Consider the following 23,419-nt stretch of genomic DNA (forward strand, 5'->3'; position numbering starts at 1 on the left):
ACTGGCCTACCACTGACATCAAGATAACGTACACAATAACTTAATACTGATGCCCATTTGCATCCGTGCATTCATCAGCCATGTATGCAATTTTTTAAATCCTATTTTAAACATGCGCCATGTGGGGTGCTTTTCATCTGCCGCCTGGTTTGTGGGCATGTGGGGTTCGCATTTTCAAAGTTTTCTCTACAGCCACTGGGTCTAGAAGAGCCCGGCCTGCGAACAGGAAAGCTGAGGTGCTCCTCACCGGGAGCAGGACCTTTAACAGAAACACCAGAGACACGCCGGATGAGCGTTGCTGAATCCCGCCCGCGGCCCCAGGAAATGCCCCTGACTCTCGGTAACCCTCAACGGCCCCACGGCTCCCCGCGTCCCGCTGCTGCCCGGGGCCGCCCACAGGCGGGGCGGTGTGGCGGGCGCCCAGCCCAGCCCAGCCCCGCCCCCGGAGGAGGGCGAGGAGCAGAATCCGATTCCCGCCGCAGGGGGAGTCCGGTCCGGAGTTTCCACCCCCCATCCCCAGACCCGACCCCCTCACGCAGCGCGCAGGGGCCGAGGCGCATGCGCCCTGCAGTTCTCTCGCGGCGGCGGGCCGAAGAGCCGCAGCCGGGGCGCGGGGTGAGTGCCGGGGACGCGGCGGCAGATACGGCGCTCGGGGCCGGCGGAGGAAGCGCCTAGGCGGGATGCGGGCTGCTCTCCCCGCCCCCCGCTTGCGCTTCCAACGCGGGGAGCCGCCCCGGCCGGTCCCGTCTCCGCGGGGGCGGGGCGGGCTCGCCTGCTGCTGCCGCGCGCGGAGCTCGGAGTCGCGGGCCCGGCGGTTGGGACCGCGCCCGACCGGGCCGAGAACAGCCCGGGGCTGGCTCCGCGGGTGGCTGTCCCGGCTTGGCCCGGACCCCGGAGCGGGGGTCGGCCCCGGCGGCTCCGCGGCAGCGATTAGGGAGCGGAGGAGGCTGCTGCTGCTGCGGGGCCTGCAGCTAGGCGGGAAGCGGCGATGAGCCCCGGGGACCCTTCCGGGGCGGCCGGGGCGGGGGGGCTGTCTCGCGCTCCCCTCTCACTTGGCCTGTAGTCAGCGGTGCCTGCAGCGCGGCCGGGGGGGGGTGGGGCGCTGACAGTTTAAATGTTGATGCTGCGGGTGGAAATGTGTCAGAGGAGAGAGCTGATCCTAGGAAGTTCTGCACAATTCGCAGTGAGTGAGAGCTCCTGTTGGTGCCACTTCGATGGCTTTTAAGAAAATACCACCACTTTCTTTGCTCAGAGCGGGGTGGGGATGGCAGTCCATATTGCTCATAGTGTGGCCTTGCAGCAGCAGGAAAATGGGGGACCACTCCCCATCTCCTGTGTTTGCATTGTCTGCTAGTGTGATGGGTCCTCGGAGTACAACCTTGAGTTGGGATTGCTATGCCCCCTTAACTCTCCATCCTGGGCTGTCTCTCATGATGCTTGACTAATCACAGTAGCAAACCTCTCCAGGTGCTGTTAACACTTAGCCACCAGGATGCGAGATACACCCAGATAAGTTAAATGAATAAGTTAAATGAATGCTGTGCAAGCCACTCATGAGCTATACAGAGGGAAACACCAGCAAATCTCCCCCTCCCCGATTGTGCAGCCCAGAAATGTACTGTCTAACATTGCTCAGGACCTTCTCAGTAATTAATTCACGACTTCATCAAAGGATAATGGACATGCACCAGCTAATGTAATGCCAGCAAATTCCGCAACCACTTTAGACAAACTCACTGGTAAGGATAAAACATTGAAATAAGTTTATCAACTGCAGAAAGATAAATTTTAAGTGATTATAAGTGGTAGGCATATAGAACAAAGATGGTTACAAAAGAAATAAAAGCAAAATTGCAGTCTAAATTCTAAACTTTATCAGACGAAGCAAGAGTTGAATCAAACAGCTTTTCTCACCCCCGCTGGATGTTGTAGTCAGATTCTTAATACACAGGCTGAATTTCCTTTGAAGCCTGGGACCAGTCTCCTTAGTTTGAAGACTTTCTTTCCAGCGTTCTTGTTGCTGGTCGGTACCTCATGATGGTTGCTTAATGCCTGTTTGGGTATGGCTCACCTCCTTTGTTGTCATTGACAGGCTAGCAGTGGGTATCTCCCAAACTCACAACATATTTGAATAACAAGATATAGCAAAATCTGATAACTTCATACACAATAATGATATACATAGGGTGGATTTGATTTAAATCAAATTGATCTAAATCATGATTTAAATCACTAATCAGGAAGACTTGATTTAATCCTGGATTTCTACGTAAAAGTGCATTCTTGGTGGTGGTTATAACCTTAATACATGGTCTTCACAACTCAGAGATAGATATAGACTTCATTTTTAGAAGGTATACGCTATATATTTTTAAAGTGATTTATTTTGAAAACTTTTCAGATTAGTTTTACAGCTATATCAGAAAATGAATGATTGTTTGGTTATTTCATTTAACAAAGGTAATTGAAACAGATATTTTTGAAGTTATTGGGAGGTGAACTATTCCAATTCAATAGATTAATCATTAATATTTGGAGGATTTTCTTGCCACGCTGTTTTAGGAGGAGAACATCACCAGACAGACATTTAAATTGTTTTATTTAACTAAAACAGCAGCGTTATGTATTCTGGATTTTTTTCTTCAACAGCAAACACATAATATTTTAACAAAACAAGCATATGAATTTTTGAACTTAGTTAAACATTCAAGTTTCTTAAAATCATGTTTGTTTTTGTTAAAATTGTTTTTGAATTTGAGTTAAATAAAAATTGAGTTAAATGAATTTTCTTTAAAGTAAAACAAAAATTAAATCGACTATGTCAGCCAGGTCAACATGAGAAACTTAAAATATTGGCTTCTGCAGCTAACTCAGTTGTCTTCACCTTCATTTTCCTGTTTGTTCATAATCTGGAAAAGAAAAAGAAGCTTTCCTGCTTTTTCAGGTCCCAAACCACTTCTCAATTTAGAATGAATTAGTCCAGAGGAAGAAAATATTCTTTCTATATCAGCAGAAGAAGCTACTGCTGTTAAAAGTGAGATTATCACTTCAACGGTCTCTGAATCCAAGTGCTTAAGTGACTTTTATCAGTTCACTGGTGTGACTTCCTTTAAAACATCAGCAAACCTATGTTTCTTGAATGGTTCACCCTTAGCTCTGAAGTTTATTATAGTTGGCATTATGGAGGGATGATTGCTGGATGTCCATGTCATAGCCAACTCCTCTTCTTCAGCAGTTAAGATTTGACCCTGGTACTAAGTATTGAGAATATTTGCAAGAAAACAAGCTGGAGATAGTGCTTGTCCCATTCGTTTTTTTAATGCTTGTAATTTAACTTTCATTGCATATTTCTCTTTTTAAGATCTCACTCAGTTCCTTCCAAATTTCAACAGCATTAGCAATAAAACAGCTATTTCCCTACATTTTGTTCCAGGCTACAGAAATGGGCTTCAGGGTACTCAGCATGTGTTCAACATTTCTCTTAAACCCAATATTGAGAACTTTGGCTGTCTATTTTTTCACGATTTTGTTCAGAAACTGTCATCAGATTAGGCCAGTTTTTGATATAGTGCTCAAAACCGTCCACTACCGAGTTCCATCACACGTCTTGTGGGAGAGTTAGCTTGGTTCCTCCCACTTTTTTCAGAGCAGCTGCTACAAAGTGGGAAGTATTTTGCAATTTCAACAGTGTTATTTCTGGAAGGCAGTGTATCAAATGGGACTCTCTTCACTCCTAAATAATTTCTTCTCCTTTTGGATACATTTGCAGTGTTGTCTGTGACCAAGCTGCGTACCAGACGTTTGAGGGTTTTTTTTCACAGTTTGTTATAGCTTTTACTGTTACTTCTTGTAAGTATTCTGCTGTGTGTGCATTTCCTGATGTATCAATTGTTTCTGTAAGGAAGACATTCCCTTCTTCTGTTGTCACACAAGCACATACAACAGGATCATTGTGGACATTGCTCCACTCATCAAGACTCAGGTTAACAATTTTACCCTCTAGATCTTTTGCACACTGCTCAATTTCTCTTTCATAAACTTTATCCAGCAATTTGCCTACGGCATCTGCTCTGTTGTGTGGACTGTATCCTGGCCTGAACCATGTTAATGAAGCGTGGGTTCTCAGTCATATGGAAAGGAGAGTTTGTTGCATAAACAAACCAGGCAATTTTTTTTATCCATTATCTCTTTTTGTAATCTGCTGGTTCTTATCAGAAATTTATCTAGGGTTGTTTCTGGATTATGGAGGTTTTTTTTTCTTTTTGCTACAGGTGCTACTGTGGCGATGTGACATACATGATGTGATTGAAACACTGTCATTGGCAGATAACTCTGAAACTATAGAAAATGATGGTGATCTTGAAGGTGGATAGTCTTCAGAATCCTGTATGTTGAGGATGGATTCTCCTAAACAAAATAAGTCAATGCAGTTATTTAATTATTATTACCATACTGCTCATTTAGTATTATTCATTGCATTCACTGACACTCAGTACTACTTTAAAGGTGAAGTTGTAAAAGGAAGGCCTGCCTATTTCAGCTATTTATTTTTGATCACAACTTCATCTAAAATGATAATACCATAGAGTAAAAACTATATGTTTTGCTCAAACATGTGAATTCAAGAACAGTTCAGAAGGAAGAAAGGCAGTCCTTAAGAAAGAAGTATGAAATAAAAAAGTTTACCAACCTGAAGATCCTGCATGTTCAAACATGTTCCTTTCATCATATTCAATGCAGCTTCCTCTTGAGAAGGAACACTTCTCATGATGTTGTTTCATTCGGGCAATCAGGCCTTGCATTTCTTTGTTGCACTGTTTGCATTTTGCATGCATGTTTGTTTTACTCACAGGTAGAGGAATTTTACTGAAATATTCCCAAACTAGGGTTTTCCCTTCTAGTGAGAGAATGGTATGGTAGATCTTAAATCAATGAAAGCTACACTCAGAAAGACCTCAAGACTTCTGGAATATGCTGCTCAAACAGTTTCACTTGTGTTTCTGCTGCCTGTCCCTCTCTTCTCACATTTATCTCCAGACTTCTTCTCCTTGTCCAGATTTATTCCGCCCCTAACAATCTTCTATTCACTGAACTTTTTGAAACTTTGCACTTTTAGAGAGAGGTAAGGGATTGACTCTGTGTACACAAATTTCTAGAGAGACAATAGGGTTGAGGTCTGTTATTTCTCACCTTTATATGTTATTTATTTATTTTAAAACATTTTTGCTGTTAACAAGCAGGTTATCTCTGGAGACACAAATCCACAGTTTAAGAACTGCAAAATTAAGCATCTCTGATGATATCTTCTAGACTGAGCACTGAGTCCCATTGGGTAGATAGAAAGATTAACCTAAATAATCTATACAGAAGCCCCTGGAACCCCATACGATTGGGTCCCTAATCCATGAACTATTGGAACTCATTTACAAAACTTTTCGTAAACATTACATGAATATATTGTCTGATACTATAGAATTAGAATTTATAATTCCTATTCCATAATGAGATATCTTTGAGCTATATTGTATCTTAATTAAAACTGTTTTAGATAGGTTTTTTCCTCAAAAACCATTTTATCAAAAAAATCCAATTTAAATAATTTTTTTTTTTAAAAAAAAACAACAAGTATTGATTTTTTTCCACCCTGATACATAGTTTGACAGAACAATGACAAGGCATGGTTTATATGAAATATAACCATATACAAATGATGAATATGGGGTTAAAGTGTGCTACTTTGAGGTACAGTACATCACACCCAGCTTCTTGGAGAAGGTAGCTGAGGTGGCTCAGGCCCTTCTTGTCTTCCCAGGTGTCCGTAGTGGTAGGGACAGCAGTGGTTGGGATAGTAACTGACAATAATATGACCTGGTGTGCTCTGGTAGTGGATCTGGGTATGTGTGCAGCATTTTGGAGCAAGCCTCCCAGTCTAGGATGATATACTTGGGTTAGTGGGATTCATAGTTGTGCTCTAAAAATAGCTGTATAGACAACACTGTGAAGTTGTGGCTCAGGCTGGAACTCTGGCTCTGAAGACCATCCCCTGCCCTAGGCTTCAGAGCCATAACCACAATTTCACAGTGAAGTCTTTTCAGCTATTTTTGGAATAATAGTGTTAGCCCCGCTAGCCCAAGTCTGTTGACCCAAGCTGGGAGACTTACTCCAAAATGCTCTGTAGACATACGGAGGCCAGGTAGCTTCCTTACTGGTTGTAAAGGCTGTTGCTCTGCTTTCTGCTGGAGTCTGTTTGCACAATCTGGCAACTAATCTGAGTTGGTTAAATATGGTTCAGATTTTCAGGCTTTTCTTCACAACTGTATGAACTAGAAACATTTTTTTAAAATGTAATCTTAGATTCTGATATCATGTGTCTCTGGAAGCTGGGAACCTAAACACATGGCTGTAATATCTGTGCCTCAATCTGGCTCTGTCCATACATGTATCTGAAAAGGTAAAACCTGAGAAGTGTGGCAGAGCATATGATTATAGTTTAGATGTGTGTATATTATGCCTGGTGGGTAGGGCTTGGGAGAGTGCCTCTCCCACCCCCCTCCCCCCAATTTGAGGCCTGCTCTTAATGAAACACTGATGTTCTCAAAACACAGTAATTAGCCTGGAAATTCAAAGCTAAACTTCCAGGTTGCTGAAAAGAAAACACCCAAAACCCAAACATTTAAAATATGCATATACCCAGCTACTATAACAGAGGTGGGCAAACTATGGCCCGCGGGACCCTCCTGCCCAGCCCCTGAGCTCCTAGCCTGGGAGGCTAGCCCACGGCCCCTCCCTTGCTGTTCCCCCTCCCCCGCAGCCTCAGGTCACTGCACCGCTGGTACAATTCTCTGGGCAGCAGGGCTGCGAGCTCCTGGGGCAGCAGGGCTGCAGAGCCAAGCCTGAGCAGTGCTCTGTGCTGCCCGGTGGTGTGGCTGTAGCACCGCCAGCCACTGGTGCTCCAGGCAGCGCGGTAAGGGAAGCAGGGAGTGGGGGTGTTGGATAGAGGGCAGGGTAGTTTGGGGGTGTGGTCAGGGGGTGTGGATAAGGGTCCAGGCGGTCAGAGGGCAGGAAACGGGTTGAATAGGGGCAGGGGTCCTGGGGGGGCAGTCAGGAATGAGAGGAGGGGTTGGTTGGGGTGGGGATTCTGGGGGTGGTCAGGGGACAGGGAGCAGGGGGGGTGGATGGGGCAGGGGTCCTGGGGGGGCCATTAGGGAACGGGGGGGTTGGTTGGGGCATGCCTTGCAGCCTCCCCTAACTGGCCCTCCATATGATTTCCGAAACGCAATGCAGCCCTCAGGCCAAAAAGTGTCGTCGTCGTCCGTCCCCCCCCCCCCCCCCAGTACTATAACATGTTGACAGGTTAAACCAGAATTCTCGTGTCTTGCATCCAACTAAAGTAATACTTCATAAATATTTTTGTAGCTTTCCTAGTCCTTTTCATCTCTTTTAAATCTCAAACATGGACACCGAACCTGAGGTAAAGAAAGAGAAGAAGCAGCATCAGCATCCTTTCTACTGCAATGTGAGTACTTCATATTATTAAGGGCCTTTGACAAAGTATAATTTTATCCATTGTTGAAGGGTTTGAGAGTAGGAACAAAATCAAAGAGTGTGGGGAAACTATTGAAAACTAGCTAGCTTTAAAATGGCTTAGCATCTGTCTGGTGATTTGCCCAACTATTGCCCAGGTTCTGGAACTCCTCCTCCTCCCTTTTATTTTATTTATTTTAATCACCCCTATCAAATTTCTAGCTGGTGCCAATACAAGGTCTTCCTGTGCAGATACTTGACTCTTTTTCTCTCTATTAAAATGATAATCCAACTCTACTAGACCAGCTATTTCTGGCTATAGATGCTGTGCATTATCTTTTTTCAGGTACAATATTTTTTTGATTCTCAAGGTCAGAAGAGAGAAAAATGTTTTAAATAATGAAATAGCCTCCACAGATATTCCATTCTTTAAATTGCCACATGGGTCTGGAATGCAATCAGTTAACACCTAACTGTAGAGTCTTCCTTTGATTTGTGTGCACTGCTGCATAGAAGCTGTCCATACCCAAATATCATTAGCTAATAGTTAAGGCTGAGAGTGCTAGTCATGCATTTCATGTGTGTCTGTGGGTAAGGGGAAAATTATGGAAGTAGTCAGTGCTGTTACTCTTAACTGTCTTCATTGATGCACACCCATAAACTGGAAGTTAAGAGCATTTTGAGTGTTGTATAGATCTAGCTTGGTCTTGCGATGATGCCCTGGATAAAAAAACAACCCAGGATATGTCTACACTGCAGTTGCAGATGGGATTGCTGCTCATGTATGCCTACCCAAGCTGCAAGCTTTCGTCTGCTTACCACAGATCAAAATAGACATGAAGCTGCTGTAGTGCTGAGCTTCAGTGTGGCTGTATAAGGGCACCTGGAGTCCTGGGTTTGTAATCATGTTTCTAGCCCATGCTGAAGCCATTGCTATTTTTAGGCATGCTAGGTAGATTAAAGCTAGAGCAAGTATGTCTACCTGAGCTGCAACTGCACCTCCAATTACAGTACAGTAGAATCTTGGGAATGGAGGTTGTTTGTAACTCCGAAATGTTCATAACTCTGAACTAAACGTTATGGTTGGTCTTTCAGAAGTTTACAACTGAACATTGACTTAATTCAGCTTTGAAACTTTGCTATGCAGAAGAAAAATGCTGCTTTTAATCATCTTAATTTAAATGAAACAAAAACAGTTTCCTTATCTCGTAAAATCTTTTTTAAAACTTTCCCTTTATTTGTTAGTAGTTTACATTTAACACAGCACTGTACAGTTTTTGTTTTTGGGTCTCTGCTGCTTGATTGCGTACTTCCAGTTCCAAATGAGATGTGTGGTTGACTGGTCAATTCGTAACTCTGCTGAACTTTGAGGTTCTACTGTATAGACGTATCCTAAGAGACAACCTTATCCATCCATAACACACACTTTCATCTCACCAGGGACCAAAACTATAATTCTTTGTGCATATTCATATAGTAGTTGATCCAATTCTGTCCTTTACAGCAGTAAGAAGTCCACATAAAGACATACTTACTGTGATGGGACCCCCGGGGTACAACCTGGAACAGTGGGACCACTGTGCCCCCTTAACTCTCCAGCCCGGGCTGTGTCTCATGATGCTTTGCTAGTGACAAGCAGCAAACCTCTCCAGATGCTATGATCATTCAGTTAACAACATGCAAGGGACACACCCAGCTAAGTTGCATGAATACTCTAAGACACACATGAACCATATATGGAGAATCACTAGCAAATCTCCCCAGCCTTGCACCCCAGAAATGGACTGTCTTACACTACACAAGACCTTCTCTTGAACAATGTAAGCTCATTAATTAGTTCACTGCTTCGTCAAAGGATAGTGGACATGCACCAGCCTTTGTAATCTGAGCAGATTCCCCAAGCATTTTAGACAAACTCACTGGTAAGGATAAAATATTAAAGTAAGTTTCTTAAGTACAGAAAGATAAATTTTAAGTGATTATAAGTAGTAGTTACCTAAGAAAATAACAAGTAAACATGCATTCTAAATCCTAAACTTTCAGACTAAGCAAGATTTGAATCAAATAGCTTTTCTCGCCCCATTGCATATTGAATGCAGGTTCCAGTTCTTAATATGCAGCTGAATTTCCTTCTCTGCCTGGGACCAGTCTCCTCAGTTCAAAGTTTTTATCTTCCCAGCGTTCTCGTTGTCTTCAGCATAGGTGGGGAAAGAGAGAGGTGGTCTCATGAAGTCCCACCTTGGGGGGTGGGATAGCTCAGTGGTTTGAGCATTGGCCTGCTAAACCCAGGGTTGTCAGTTCAATCCTTGAGGGGGCCGTTTAGTTGATCTGGGGCAAAAAATGGGGATTGGTCCTGCTTTGAGCAGGGGGTTGGACTAGATGATCTCCTGAGGTCCCTTCCAACCCTGATATTCTGTGATTCTATGATGCCTTCTTTTATACTCTCAATTCATGTCCCAAGGAAGATACTGGCCCAGACATGTCCTGGTGGGCCTTGCTGAGTTATAGTCATAGTCAATCCCCATTGTGTGGTGCTTGCTCAAATGTCTCATATAGAATTGTAAATTTCTTGTTTACAATTCCCCTGCTGTTCAATGGCTTGTGATGGTCACTTAACACCCATTTGTGTATGGGTCACCTCCTTTGGTGCCTCTGGAGAGCTAGCTCTGGGCGTCTTCCAGACACATAGCATACTTCAGTGTCAACCATATAGCAGAATATTATAATTCCATATACAGTGATTATATGCATATTTTGACAGAACAATGAATTTCAGCATGTGACCTTTCATATGATACCTTGCAAGGCATGCTTTATATGAAATATCACAATGATATTCAAATGATGAATATGGGAGTTACAGGGTGCTACTTTGAGATACAGTGCATCGCACACATTCTTAATTGGACAGTCAGGATAGAGAAGACCATCCATGTGTCTGTCCATTTTAGGATTTGGAAGGTGCCTCTCACAGTGTTTTCCAAGTGCTGATGTATTTAACATGCCGCCAACATACAAATATCAGGAAATGCAGAGCTAGTGTATATCTACGTGCATAAACTTCCTAATCCTAGACCATTCTCCAAATTTAAGAATTCTGGTTACATATACTGCAGACTGTTTAAAGTCCTTAAAACAGTTTTAAATGCTTAGTGCCCTCCCCTTCCCCCCAGAAAATATAGTTTGAAATGGATATAAACCGTCATGCATCAGGGCATATGTCCGCCTCTAACTGATGGAAGTTAGAAAGGAATTTTCCTTATGAATGGGTTACTCCATAATACCAGTTGTAGTGTTTCTTGAAAGGTCTGTTGGGTAGGACAGTAGAGTGGGAGTCAGGAGACCTGAGTAGTATTCTCAGTTCTGTCACTGAACTGTTTTCCAGTCCCATCTTTTGTCTGTCCTGTCTGTTTTAGATTGTAAGCTCTTTGTAACATAGCCTGCGATCTTCTTAAAGCCCATATTCATAAAAAGAGCAGAGAGGAGTGATGGTGATGAGGTTATAGAATTTTGCGGGGGAGGGGGGGAGGCTAGGAGGAGCCTGGGGCTATTGTGGCACAGTAGAGGGGATTTGGGATGAGGTATATATGGGGAATATAGGAGAGAGATGATCAGGGGGGGTGACATGAAGGGATGGGGATAGATGGAAGTCATAAGGTACATGAGGAAAGGAGGCAGCAAGAATCTGTTGTATTCATGTGGAGTGGGCGTGAGAAAGGGGACATGGAAGCTGGGCACACAAGACTGACCCAGGACTTGAGGAAGGGGATGAGGCAGAATGTGTGGTGGCTGGTGGATTTGTGGATGAGGGTAGAAGGGAGGTGCAGCAGAAATGAATTGCAAAGTAGCTGAAGTGCTTTGGATGACAGAAAGTAATAAAGGAATTGTGGCAGAATGTGAGAAATAGTGGTTGTGTGGCAGAGGCTGTGGTGGACGCCAGGTGAGTGGGAGGGAAAAGAGACTGGCTTTGGCAAAGGGGTTAGGCAAGTAGAGGGGCAGTGAAGGTGAGGGGAAGTAAGAACAGAGAGAGAGGGAAGCTTAATAAACAGAAGTCAGTATCAGTGTTGAGAGGCATCAGGATGTTGTGAGTATGAAGCACATTTAGCAAGGGCAGCAGAAGTATTCAGGGCATTAGGCAGATGGTGGGGATGTTAGGCAGAGCATCAGAGAGAAACTCTTTTGTCTGTGCATTGTGAGGACTCTCCAGTAGAGGGAAGTATTATCTCTGGGGGTAGATGATCATTGGTTCTACCTATAAAAGTCAGCATGATAGCCCAACTTCCTACTCTGGCTGCAAGTATGGGCTTTGCTGGGTGGGGAAAAGGCTCTTCTTTTGAAGGGCCACGCTCCCAGAAGGATTTCACAGGACAGCGGACCCTCCTTGGCAGGCCCCTGGAGAAGGAAGATGGGTGATGTGCCAAACCAGCCAACTATCCTCCAGAAGACTATACAGAGAAGTGGGGGGAAATGGTCTCCATTCCCCAGCCCCAGAGTATTTAAATTGGAATGTTGGATGAGACAACATGGGGGAATTGTTGAACACGGAATGGGGCAGCTGGGTGTTGTGTGAGTTTGGAGGGGAGAGTTTCTTGGTTAGGAAGGGACATGTGTAAAACAGGAGGTAGTCGTGCAGGGAGTATGCATTCTACACTCCCCCAGAAGCAAAGCACCTGCTAAGTGGAGATCTTGTTTCTTTACATTTAATCTCTTCAGATTTGAACACACGTGAGGCCTTTGCATAGTGGGGGCTATTTTGCTTAGAAGGGAAGCAGGGTTAAGGCAGGGAGTATGGGGAAACAGATATGTTGGAGGGAGACATCTACCCCCTCTCTCCTGAGGAACCTCATTTAGTAGGCTCACTGGTGCGTGACAAATGTACCTTGGCTTTTGAACCTGACTACCTTACTGAGGTTTGTGTGTACATTGGGAGGAACTGGGATGTTTAGGGGAGTTGTCGGGGAGGAGTGGAGGCTCCTGGATATCTTCATTCACACATGTACACCACCTCTGATTAATCTCATTTGGCTCATCTTTCCACAAATGAGCCTACATACATTTGTCAGGGTCTGATGCATCTACTGAAGTTTGTTGGGTGGAAGAGAGAACTGGTGTGTTTAATTGTTGCTACTGAGGAGAGCATGGATGTTGGATGTGAGGGAGCTGGCTGTTTTCAGGCACAAAGAGGAGCTGAGTTGCTGAGGGAACTTGGGTGGAACCAGGTTATTTGGGGAGGCATAGAGGGAGTGGTTGGCATGCAGGGGGTGTGGAGCGTTTCTTGCTTCTTGTGAATGTGGATGCCTGTCAAACCTCATTAGACTTGTTAGTCTCTGACAAATGTATGCAAGCTCATTGGGGACTGAGGGGAGCTTATGGAGACTTGTTGGGGATGAGGGAGGATGGAGGCACAGGGAGTCATAAGGGATATGGAAAGTCTGGCAGTGTGAGGTTGGAGGTACAGGGTGCTAGGGCACATGGAAGGGATAAGAAAGGTATTTACAGACCATGAAATGTATGTAGAGTGAATGCCTTAAGCAGATGGTGTCCTCAGCGTTTCAGTACCCTGCTCATTCCCTGCCCAATGTGAGTATACAAACCTTAGGAGGTCTACATTTGCTTAAAGGACTCACTCACCCTGGGTACCTTTCAAGGGCTGTATGCGGGAAAACATTCCTTTCAGACCATTTCATTTTATATCAATTGCTTTCTCTTCAGTTTTATAGTCCCTTCAATGAAGCGTTGATGTGAATCATACTTCTTGAACAACAGGAGAAAAGAGACACAACAGTTCCTGGTCAAAGTTCTCAAATTTCTTTAGAGCTTGGGTTTTGTATCCTTTATTCTGATCTTTTTGAAGATCACCTTTCCATACCTCTTTTAATGAGTTTGAGAGAGATGGCCTACCCTCAGTTGAATGTATTTGAAAGGTTTGGGCCAACCTGAAACCATCTTATGCTATGGAGAGGGACTTTTAAATGAAAGACAGTACTTTGATCCTCCTCTTTGGAACCCAGTGAATAGAGTGGGTTTTTGGGGTTTTTTTTTTTGGTTTTTTTTTTGTAATAGCAGTTTTCTTTTTTATTTACGTACATCTGTTGTGTCAGATTTACTCCTGAGCCATAAGTTTTTGTTTCTTCAGCTTCTTTTGAGAGATCTTTTTCTTCTAAGCAACTTCCTCTTCTGGCTTTGGAGCAATCTGCTCCTTCTCAGTGAGGATCATCTCAATATGACCCGGGGAGCTCATGTCGGGGTTGATATGACCATAACCTCTGTAGGTATGCCTGCACATTTTGTGGGCCTTGTTGACCTGGATGTGCTCAATTACCAGAGAATCCACATCCTGCTGTTCAGTCTGGGTTTAGAGGAGTTTTGTTTCAGCAGAAATCAATTTGTACAACCTCAGGGGTATAACTGGAGTTTAATAAACAGGGAGATTTTGATTAGTTTGAAATATGAATGATATTTTTCAGAATTATAGTATTTTTTCTGTTTGCTTGCATAATACTATAGAAATAATTATGAATCTTCTTTTTAACCTAGATTTGCAAAATCTCATGTGCTTCTGCATTAAACTTGCAGACTCATTTTCTTGGATTCAAACACAAGACGGTAAGATTAGGGTTTTGTGTGTGTCAGATTTTGTAGATAGTTACATTAAACGATGATGTGTAGGATTGTAATCACTATTTTCTTTTTAAAGTAATGTTCTAAAATGTGTAAAATTAGCAAAGCATCTAAATTTTTGTTTAGAATTTTCTTGCATTACTGTTTTTGTCATGTACAGTAAAGCAGAACTTTTTTGTATAGCAATGATGTTTAAAAAGGTTCATGTTGATCTAGCTGTGTCTTGCTGTCTGGATTAGTGAGAGCAAAGGGGGATTTAAACATTGCAACACTCAGTGTTACAGTGCCTATTTCCTAGGTACCCAACCAGTGGAATACACAGCCTCAAGTTAGGGGCTTAACACTCCCTTTACAAAGCACGGGAGCCTTGGCATCTAAGAAGGGTATTCTCAGTGCCACCAAAGCTAGCCAGGAGCATGAAATGCAGATGAAAAAGGGCAGGATTTAGGGCCCAGATTCACATTGGTACTTAGGCACCTAACTCCGATTGATCTGGGCCTTAGCTGTCTATCTCCATTTGGAAAAAGAACAGGAGTACTTGTGGCACCTTAGAGACTAACAAATTTATTTGAACATAAGCTTTCGTGGGCTACAGCCCACTTCATCGGATGCATGCAGTGGAAAATACAGTAGGACGATTTTATATACACAGAGAACATGAAGCAATGGGTGTTACCATGCACACTACAACGAGAGTGATAAGTTAAGGTGAGCTATTACCAGCAGGAGAGGAAAACTGCTATGGGTACCCGCATGGCCCCACAGCATGCCAACATTTTTATGGCTGACTTAGAACAACTCTTCCTCAGCTCTTGTCCCCTAATGCCCCTACTCTAGTTGCGCTACATTGATGACCTCTTCATCATCTGGACCCATGGAAAAGAAGGCCTTGAGAAATTCCACCATGATTTTAACAATTTCTATCAACCTCAGGCTGGACCAGTCCACACAAGAGATCCACTTCCTGGACATGACAGTGCTAATAAGCGATGGTCACATAAACACCATCCTATACCAGAAACCTGCTGACTGCTATTCTTACGTACATGCCTCCAGCTTTCATCCAGAACACACCAAATAATCCATTGTCTATAGCCAAGCTCTACAATACAACTGCATTTGCTCCAACCCCTCAGAGAGAGACAAACACCTACAAGATCTCTATCAAGCATTCTTACAACTACAATGCCCGCCTGTTAAAGTGAAGAAAGAGATTGACAGAGCCAGAAGAGTACCCAGAAGTCACCTACTACAGGACAGGCCCAACAAAGAAAATAACAGAATGTCACTAGTCGTCAACTTCAACCCCCAACTAAAACCTCTCCAGCTCATCATCAAGGATCTACAACCTATCCTGAAGGACGACCCATCACTCTCACAGATCTTGGGAGACAGGCCAGTCCTTGCTTACAGACAGCCCCCCAATCTGAAGCAGATACTCACCAGCAACCACACACCGCACAACAAAACCACTAACCCAGGAACCTATGCTTGCAACAAAGCCGTTGCCAACTGTGCCCACATATCTATTCAGGGGACACCATCATAGGGCCTAATCACATCAGCCACACTATCAGAGGCTCTTTCACCTGCATATCTACCAATGTGATATATGCCATCATGTGCCAGCAATGCCCCTCTGCCACGTACATAGGTCAGACTGGACAATCTCTACGTAAAAGAATAAATGGACACAAATCAGATGTCAAGAATTATAAAATTCAAAAACCAGTCGGAGAACACTTCAATCTCTCTGGTCACTCGATTACAGACCTAAAAGTGGCAATATTACAACAAAAAAACTTCAAAAACAGACTCCAACGAGAGACTGCTGAATTGGAATTAATTTACAAACTGGACACCATTAACTTAGGCTTGAATAAAGACTAGGAGTGGATGTGTCATTACACAAAGTAAAACTATTTCCCCATGTTTATTTTTCCCCTCTACTGTTCCTCACACATTCTTGTCAACTGCTGGAAATGGCCCACCTTGATTATCACTACAAAAGGATTTTTTTCTCTCCTGCTGGTAATAGCTCACCTTAACTGATCACTCTCGTTATAGTGTGCATGGTAACACCCATTATTTCATGTTCTCTGTATATATAAAATCGTTCTACTGTATTTTCCACTGAATGCATCCAATGAAGTGGGCTGTAGCCCACGAAAGCTTATGGTCAAATAAATTTGTTAGTCTCTAAGGTGCCACAAGTCCTCCAGTTCTTTCTGCAGATACAGACTAACGTGGCTGCTACTCTGAAACCTATCTCCATTTAAGATTCTCAGCTATTAACTCTTCCCTGAAGTTAGTCACCTAAGACAGGTCAGTCCTTTCTTGGGGGACGGGGGGGAGAGAGAGAGACCTACCCACCCATTAGAGTCTATTGGCTAGGGCACTCATCTTTTCAGGTCCTGTAGGGGGGAACACCTAGTTTGGGAATCCTGTCAGGGCTTAGGTATGAGCAAGGGATGGCATCTGGACTTAAACGGCTTTGTGCATACCCATTGGCAGAAACTTAGGTATTTAAGTTGGCACGTGCAGCTTTAGGCAGCAGCTGAGCTATGGTTTTGTGAATGCCATTATTACCTAAATATTGGATTTTGGTGCCCAAGTTCCCTTTATAAATCTAGCCCAAAATATGTTTCAGAGCTTCATGCTCTAATCAGCAAGGGGCATGAGGCAAGATCAAATACAGATGCAGATACTAATTAATCTGAATAATGAGGCTAATATAATAGGAAAAAGTGGATTGATTTAAATCAGAACAATGTAAATAATTGACTTTTACTAATGATTTAAATCAGCAAGCAGGAACCATTGATTTAAAAATCAATTTTAATTATGTTTTGCAATTGTACTTCTTCACTATTTTCCTAAAGAAAGTTTATTGTAATTGATTGCTAACCCCTGAAATGTTGATTTGCAGCTAAATATAGCCTTTACCCTAAACTCAGTGCTTCTCTTGGCGAACCAAGAGGATACACTCTCTAAATAAATATAATTGCTTAAAAATGTGTATATAGAGTCTTTAACTGTTACATTTATGTTTGAAAATGGTGATTTATGCATTTCTGATTTACTAGATAATGATTAATTTATACTTGTAATTGGTGTCAAGCTCTGTTTGGGTGAAAGTGCAAGTTTAATTAAAAAGGCACAAAACCAGCATTTTTAAAAATTAAATTATCTTAAATGTACTGGATACATAAGAAAAATTATTTAAAAGTTTATCAAAACGTGTTTTGCATTTTAAACTAATTGTTTTAATAAACAAAAGCGGTATTATCTGTAGTTAGTGATTTGAACTGACCGTTTCTGGGCTGTGTGTCCTCCAAAATTTTGGAACTTGTACATCTCATCCTCTCACACCTAGTTTTTATTCATAGATTGGGAGTGGAAAACAAGCTCCGCTGCTTTTTGAATTCCCAAATGGTTTCTTAACTGTGACTGAACTAGTCATTGGACTGAACTAATAGAATAAACTGAAATGAAGAAAATATTCTCTCTCTAACTGCAGAAGAGGCTCCTGCTCTTAAAAGCTTTCTTAGCATTGCAACAAACTCTGGTTCTAGGTGCTCAGCTAGTGACTTCCAGTAGTTCAGTGATCTGGATTTCTTTAGAACTTGGTAGCAAATATATATTGCTTAATATTATTTTTGTATTTAATTTCAATGATCGTAATAGATTTAAGTCTAGGCCTTAACCTAGGTTGTCTGTTTTAAATAGGTTCATTTTTTAAACCTGTATTTAATTTAAATTTAAAAAAATACAATGTTTATGATTTTAAAAAATTGATTCTTATTCACCCTGACATCCATTGATCCATTCATTGGAGAAAAATTTTTTGAATAATCATCTTTTGTGTAATCCTTAATCTAATTAGTTTATTATATAAATAGTGACTGTCCATCTCTTTGGTAATGTAAAATTTCTAAGAAATTAAACCATTAAATTGGTTTTTCTCTCATCAATTTAGGTTGAAGAAGCTCTAAAAGCCCATGGCATTGGTAAGTGCTAAAGTATAACTTTTTGCTTTGGTTAGATGTCTTTTATAAACATCCATACAAAACTGAAAGTGACCTTTTTAAGAACTTTAATTTTAGGTCCAATCCTGCAGAAGTCAGTGTAACTAATTGTGTTAGCAAGGGGTGTACAGGATTGGGCACTAGAATTGTAACATTTTGGGATTAATCATAGGAGGACCTGGTCTACACTAGAGAAATAGCTAGAAGAGGTTTGAATTCATTACTTGTGGAGGGTTAACTATTAAACCAAATGATAGCTATTTAATTGTCAACTTCAATTATTCCACTGCTAATTATTTTAACAGAAAAATAGTGTGGTTGTATTTCATAAAGTTCAGAGGTGGAAAAGACTTAAGTCATTTTACACACCTTTGGCCCTAAAGTTGTACAGTTTGATACAGTGTATTTTCCATTGCTTTTTTCCAGTCTAAATTTAAATGTTCAATTTAATTTTTTATGTCCCAAGATGTTGGGCTTTTGTTGTATTGTTTGGAGAAAGTTCCCACAGCACAATAGACCCCTCACCGCTGGGCAGTTTTTTTTGTTTTTTATACGTTGGAATTCTTTTTTCTTACTTTTATCCCATTATTCTGTGTTAGACCAGAATTCAAATTCAGACGCAAGCATCACAAGGCCTGTTTGGTGCTCCAAATCTATTCACTGAACACCCCAGGGAGGACTTGTGGCAATTCTCTTCCCAACGCAGGGGGTTGGCCATCTGTGAGAGTTTATTTGTGAATAATCTACCACTCCTCTGCTCTTCCCCCGCCCCAATCTGCTCCCTTTTCTGACTGAAAAACTCAGTTTACATATGAATAAATGATGCACTGTATGTTCTAAATCTGTATAATTTTAGTCTTTCATGCATGGCAAAATAAAATCTTTTTAAATATTAAATTTTGAATAGAAATAACTTCTGCAATGTATGATACACTTTCTTTACTTCTTCTTGCAGAGGGGGTGAAGCCAGCAGGGTTTCCTCTTTGTCCTGCAATCTTGTCTGGTTTTTCACGTCTTGTCTACATTAGCTGCTCTCATCAATTCCCCTGTGTAGATAAGCAGTCCCTTGTGAACGCAAGGGTAACCAGGAGCACTGTGCTCTGCCCTTATGCCAGAGGAGAGCTCTTTATATGAAATTAACTAGCCCATTCTAAATCCCCTCTCTATATCATGTAATACAGTCTCAAAGTAGGTGTGAAGTGCTGGATTTAAAGCTTAATGTAGCACACTCTCATTCGAGGCTGGGTTCGTTAGGAGATTTTCACTATTACTGGGTTCTGCTGTAATTTAATACTTTGGTATGAGTTTAATTAATTGTAAAATTGGCAGCTTGGTTGGCATTGTAATTTCTTGTCCTCTTTATTAAATTGTCTAGCACTAATTTGGTGTATTGTAATTCTTTGGTATGAATGTTTGTGCTTCAACTATTACCAGCAAAATTTAACTTTTGGTACACGGAGATTAAAGTAATACAATTTGTTCCTTTACACATCAACAAGAAGTTCGCATTGTTTCCTTTAAACATGGTGTATGTCCAGTCTTTCTGACTGGATTCTTCTCAAGATCTCATTCCAGTCTTTGTTCATAAATTTTTACATTTTTTTTTTTTAGTTAAAACTGTGGGTGGAATAGGGGACCAAGCAAAAGCACCTATAAAACTTCCTGATTATGGTAAGTTAATTTCCTTATTCAATATAGTGCACAAACATGCAGCTGTGCCATGATTTAATGTCCTGCAAGAGCCAGGGATGCTAGAAGTTAGCACCTCCCGCCGGCCGACAGACCCCGCGGATCAGCGCATTACCCCTCCTCCCCCCGCCTCTTGCCCGTTGCAATCAGCTGGCTTGCAGCCTTCAGGAGGGAAGGGGAGGAGCGAGGATTCCCGAACGCTGCAAACCAGCTGATTGCCGTGGGCAGGAGGCAGGGAAGGGAGGGGGGAGGCTGCGCACCAAATCCGTGCTCCTCCCCTCACCCTCCTGCCCCATAAATGTTGCAAGCCAGCTGATTGCCACGCCGTCTCCTCGCTCCTCCCCACTTCCCCCTGAACGTCGCAAGCAAGCTGATTGCTGCAGGCAGGTGGCAGGGGAGGGAGGGGGGAGGAGCAAGGATGCAGTATGCGGAGTAAAGGGCAGCAGGGGAAGAAGAGGTGGGTTAAGGGTGGGGGCTTGGGGATGGGGTGGAGTGGAGTGGGCGGGCCGAGGGTTGAGCTCCCCGCCCCTGGTGCTTGCAGAGTAGGGGAAGCTGCTGCTGCTGCGCAATGTGCTTCTCTTAGCCTACAGCACCTTCAGCCTCCTTGCCTGCCTCATTGTCTCCAGTGCCAGTGGGCTGTGCCTGTGTGGGGTAAGGTGGGGGACCTCCCAACTATAGTACTGTACTGTATGGCAAAAAATAAATTTCCCTGGAACCTAACCCCCCCATTTACATTCATTCTTATGGGGAAATAGGATTCTCTTAACATCGTTTCACTTAAAGTCGCATTTTTCAGGAACATAACTACAATGTTAAGTGAGGAGTTACTGTACCTCTACAGGTTTCAGAGTAACAGCCGTGTTAGTCTGTATTCGCAAAAAGAAAAGGAGGACTTGTGGCACCTTAGAGACTAACCAATTTATTAGAGCATGAGCTTTCGTGAGCTACAGCTCACTTCCACGATATGCATCTGAGGAAGTGAGCTGTAGCTCACAAAAGCTCATGCTCTAATAAATTGGTTAGTCTCTAAGGTGCCACAAGTCCTCCTTTTCTTTTTGTACCTCTACAACATTTTCCTTGCAAGAGAAGACAGTGTGAGTGGGTGGGACTTCAGGGATAATGCTTCACTACATCAAATGGCTCAATGCCCTTCCTCCTGAAGGGCATTGCAGAGCAAGGATTGGTTTGGATTTATTGGCAAACTTAAGTCCGTGATTGAAGTGGAGGACACCACTTCCTTCTCCTAGATTTCCCACCGCTCTAGAGAGTATCTAAGTATATAACAGTACACAGTGCGTGGTGGTTATTGCTTTGGTAAAGGGAACTAACCACATTTTAATAAAGTGCTTTTATTTTATAGTTCAAACTGAGCCAGAGAAGTTTCAAGGACAAACCTTGGAAGAACAGCTTAATACATGTAAAGATTCAGAACCTGCACTTGGTGAGCATTTTTTTAAATGCTGTAATTAAATACCAGCTATGTTTACATTTCCCGAGGGATTGAGTGAATTTATACATTCATAAGTATGAAATTAGGTAAATCTTTTACAATTTCCATTACTTGTTCTGCTGGTACAGTGTAAGTGAATCTTACTGATGAAAGTTTTTGGACTTCTCATTTCATATTTATTCTTGATTAGGTTGGACATGTATCTGTTGAGAGTGTGGGTTACAAATAATGTAAGGGTGTATATATTAGAAGCTACTCTTTACTAAGTGATTCTGTGATTACTCTTATTATAATATCATAGTTGATGGGTTTGAATATAAAAATGCATTTTTATACAAACATGTCAGTTTCTCTTTGTTGGAGAGGAGAGTCTATTTCTAAGGAACACAGAAAGAGATGGTAAGCAGAGGATTGTCCTACATTTTCCAAAAGTGACTAGTGACTTTTGAATACCTTAGTTTTTGTTGCCCAACTTGAGGAACTTAAAGAGAGCACATTTTCACAGGTTGGTGGTTAGGAAGATGTCTTAAGCTTAACGCCCAAAAATTGAGGTACTCAGAATAGCTAGTTATTAAAATCTTAGCCAATTTGTTTAGTACCTAATAAGTCACTAAGGCTTGCTTTAGTTTCTTTTTCTTGTATGGGCTGTTGATCATCTGTGTACTGAGTAATAATATGTAGTGCAGATTGTTTTAGTAAACACTAAATTGTAAAATATCTTTCTTCTATACAGGACTTGAATATATAATTGAATACCGATCAAAAGAGAATCTCCTTGTTCTCTACGAGTGTCAGCTGTGCCACTGTCAAACGGGATTGAGTAACATGTTCATGCATGTTTATGGCTCTAAACATAGACTGGCATATCTGGTAAGTGGGTTTTTTTTTTTTTCTTCTTTTTTTAAGTGTTCTTTAGACTGTTAGGTGGCAAATTCTCTACTTGCACCTTTCATTTTAAATATATGTGCATTAGGATGTTAAACCAATAAAAATAAAATGATTGTATATACACTTTCTCTAAGGCAAGTTCAGTTGTAATAGAGCCACACACGTGGGTTTATGCTCTGGACTGTTATTAGGTGTAAAATTCTGAGCTGTTCCTTTGCCTAACAGTAGCAAACATGTTCCTAGCTGCTGCTGACTCCCTAAATTGTCAGTTTCTTTTCTTTGGTTGATTGAAGAAGTTATCTTGATAGCAACAATAAAAGCCTCAGCTTTTCTGTAACATAAACAGATAGCAACAGGTATATTTATAAAGAAAATAATTAAAACATACACTAGCAAAACAAGACAATGCTTCTCTGTCTGGGCAGAGAATGAGAGAACAAACAACATGTGACAGGTGTGTAGTCATGTTGCTTAATTGCACTACTGGAAGGCATTCAGATACTACAGTAAGGTGTAGTATAAAAAATAGAATAATTCCTTAATGGAAGCTTTTTTCAAAAGTTAAATTTTTATCATTTATAATTGTTTTTTATTTCTAAAATAAAAGAACCAAAACAGTGAAAAAATGTTGTCTGTTCCAGGGTGCCTCTAAGCATATATTCATTTTAGGTCTACAAGAACATTGTATGATAAGAGTACATGATTGGGCATCAGGAATTCTGAGTTGTGTTCCTTGGCATTGCCACTAGAACAGCATGTGAGTGGGCAAGCTGTACCTCCGTTTTCCAGTCAAAATTTTTTAAAGCACTTTGACATCCTTGGATGGGAAGGTACTTTTAGAATTATCAAGAATTTGTCCTTTTTGAGTTCTCTTTTTCTTAATATGTTCAGACAAATGACATTACCCCATCTTTGAACACTGACTTGAATTTACTCTGTATCAGTCCAAGATGGACACTTCAGAGCATTGCCTTTTGTGCTTTGAAGGAATATCATGATGCTCTCGGATATGGGATCTGCTCAGAGATGGCTGTTTAAATTCTCAGATCCCATGAAGAACTCTTGGCATCCCTTAAGTTAGTCATTGAAAGCTACAGGGTCACATAATGGTTCATTGTTGATAGAGATCCTGCTGAAGCTGTCAACTTTTATTCAGAACTCAATTATACTTCTATCACAGCAGCACTTCAGAGTGGTCCATCTGCTTCAACTTATCGGT

At 41.9% G+C, this 23,419-nt stretch overlaps 1 protein-coding gene across 4 annotated transcripts in view; it reads left to right on the top strand.

Moving 5' to 3' along the window:
- The first annotated feature begins 540 nt into the window (after positions 1–540).
- LOC140907176 (uncharacterized) overlaps positions 541–23,419 on the top strand; it is a 62,010-nt gene continuing 39,131 nt past the window's right edge. Inside the window, exons 1-8 of one of the 4 annotated variants that reach the window (XM_073332506.2) lie at positions 601–615; positions 1,673–1,739; positions 7,417–7,516; positions 14,062–14,130; positions 18,125–18,155; positions 19,785–19,844; positions 21,223–21,303; positions 22,046–22,182. In XM_073332506.2, coding sequence (XP_073188607.2) covers positions 7,454–7,516; positions 14,062–14,130; positions 18,125–18,155; positions 19,785–19,844; positions 21,223–21,303; positions 22,046–22,182 — 441 coding nt within the window. In that variant the 5' untranslated portion in view covers positions 601–615; positions 1,673–1,739; positions 7,417–7,453. The other 3 variants (XM_073332504.2, XM_073332507.2, XM_073332503.2) reach the window with 3 other exon arrangements.

This window comes from Lepidochelys kempii, chromosome 2 (assembly GCF_965140285.1).
Source record: "Lepidochelys kempii isolate rLepKem1 chromosome 2, rLepKem1.hap1, whole genome shotgun sequence".
Lineage (NCBI taxonomy): Eukaryota > Metazoa > Chordata > Testudines > Cheloniidae > Lepidochelys > Lepidochelys kempii.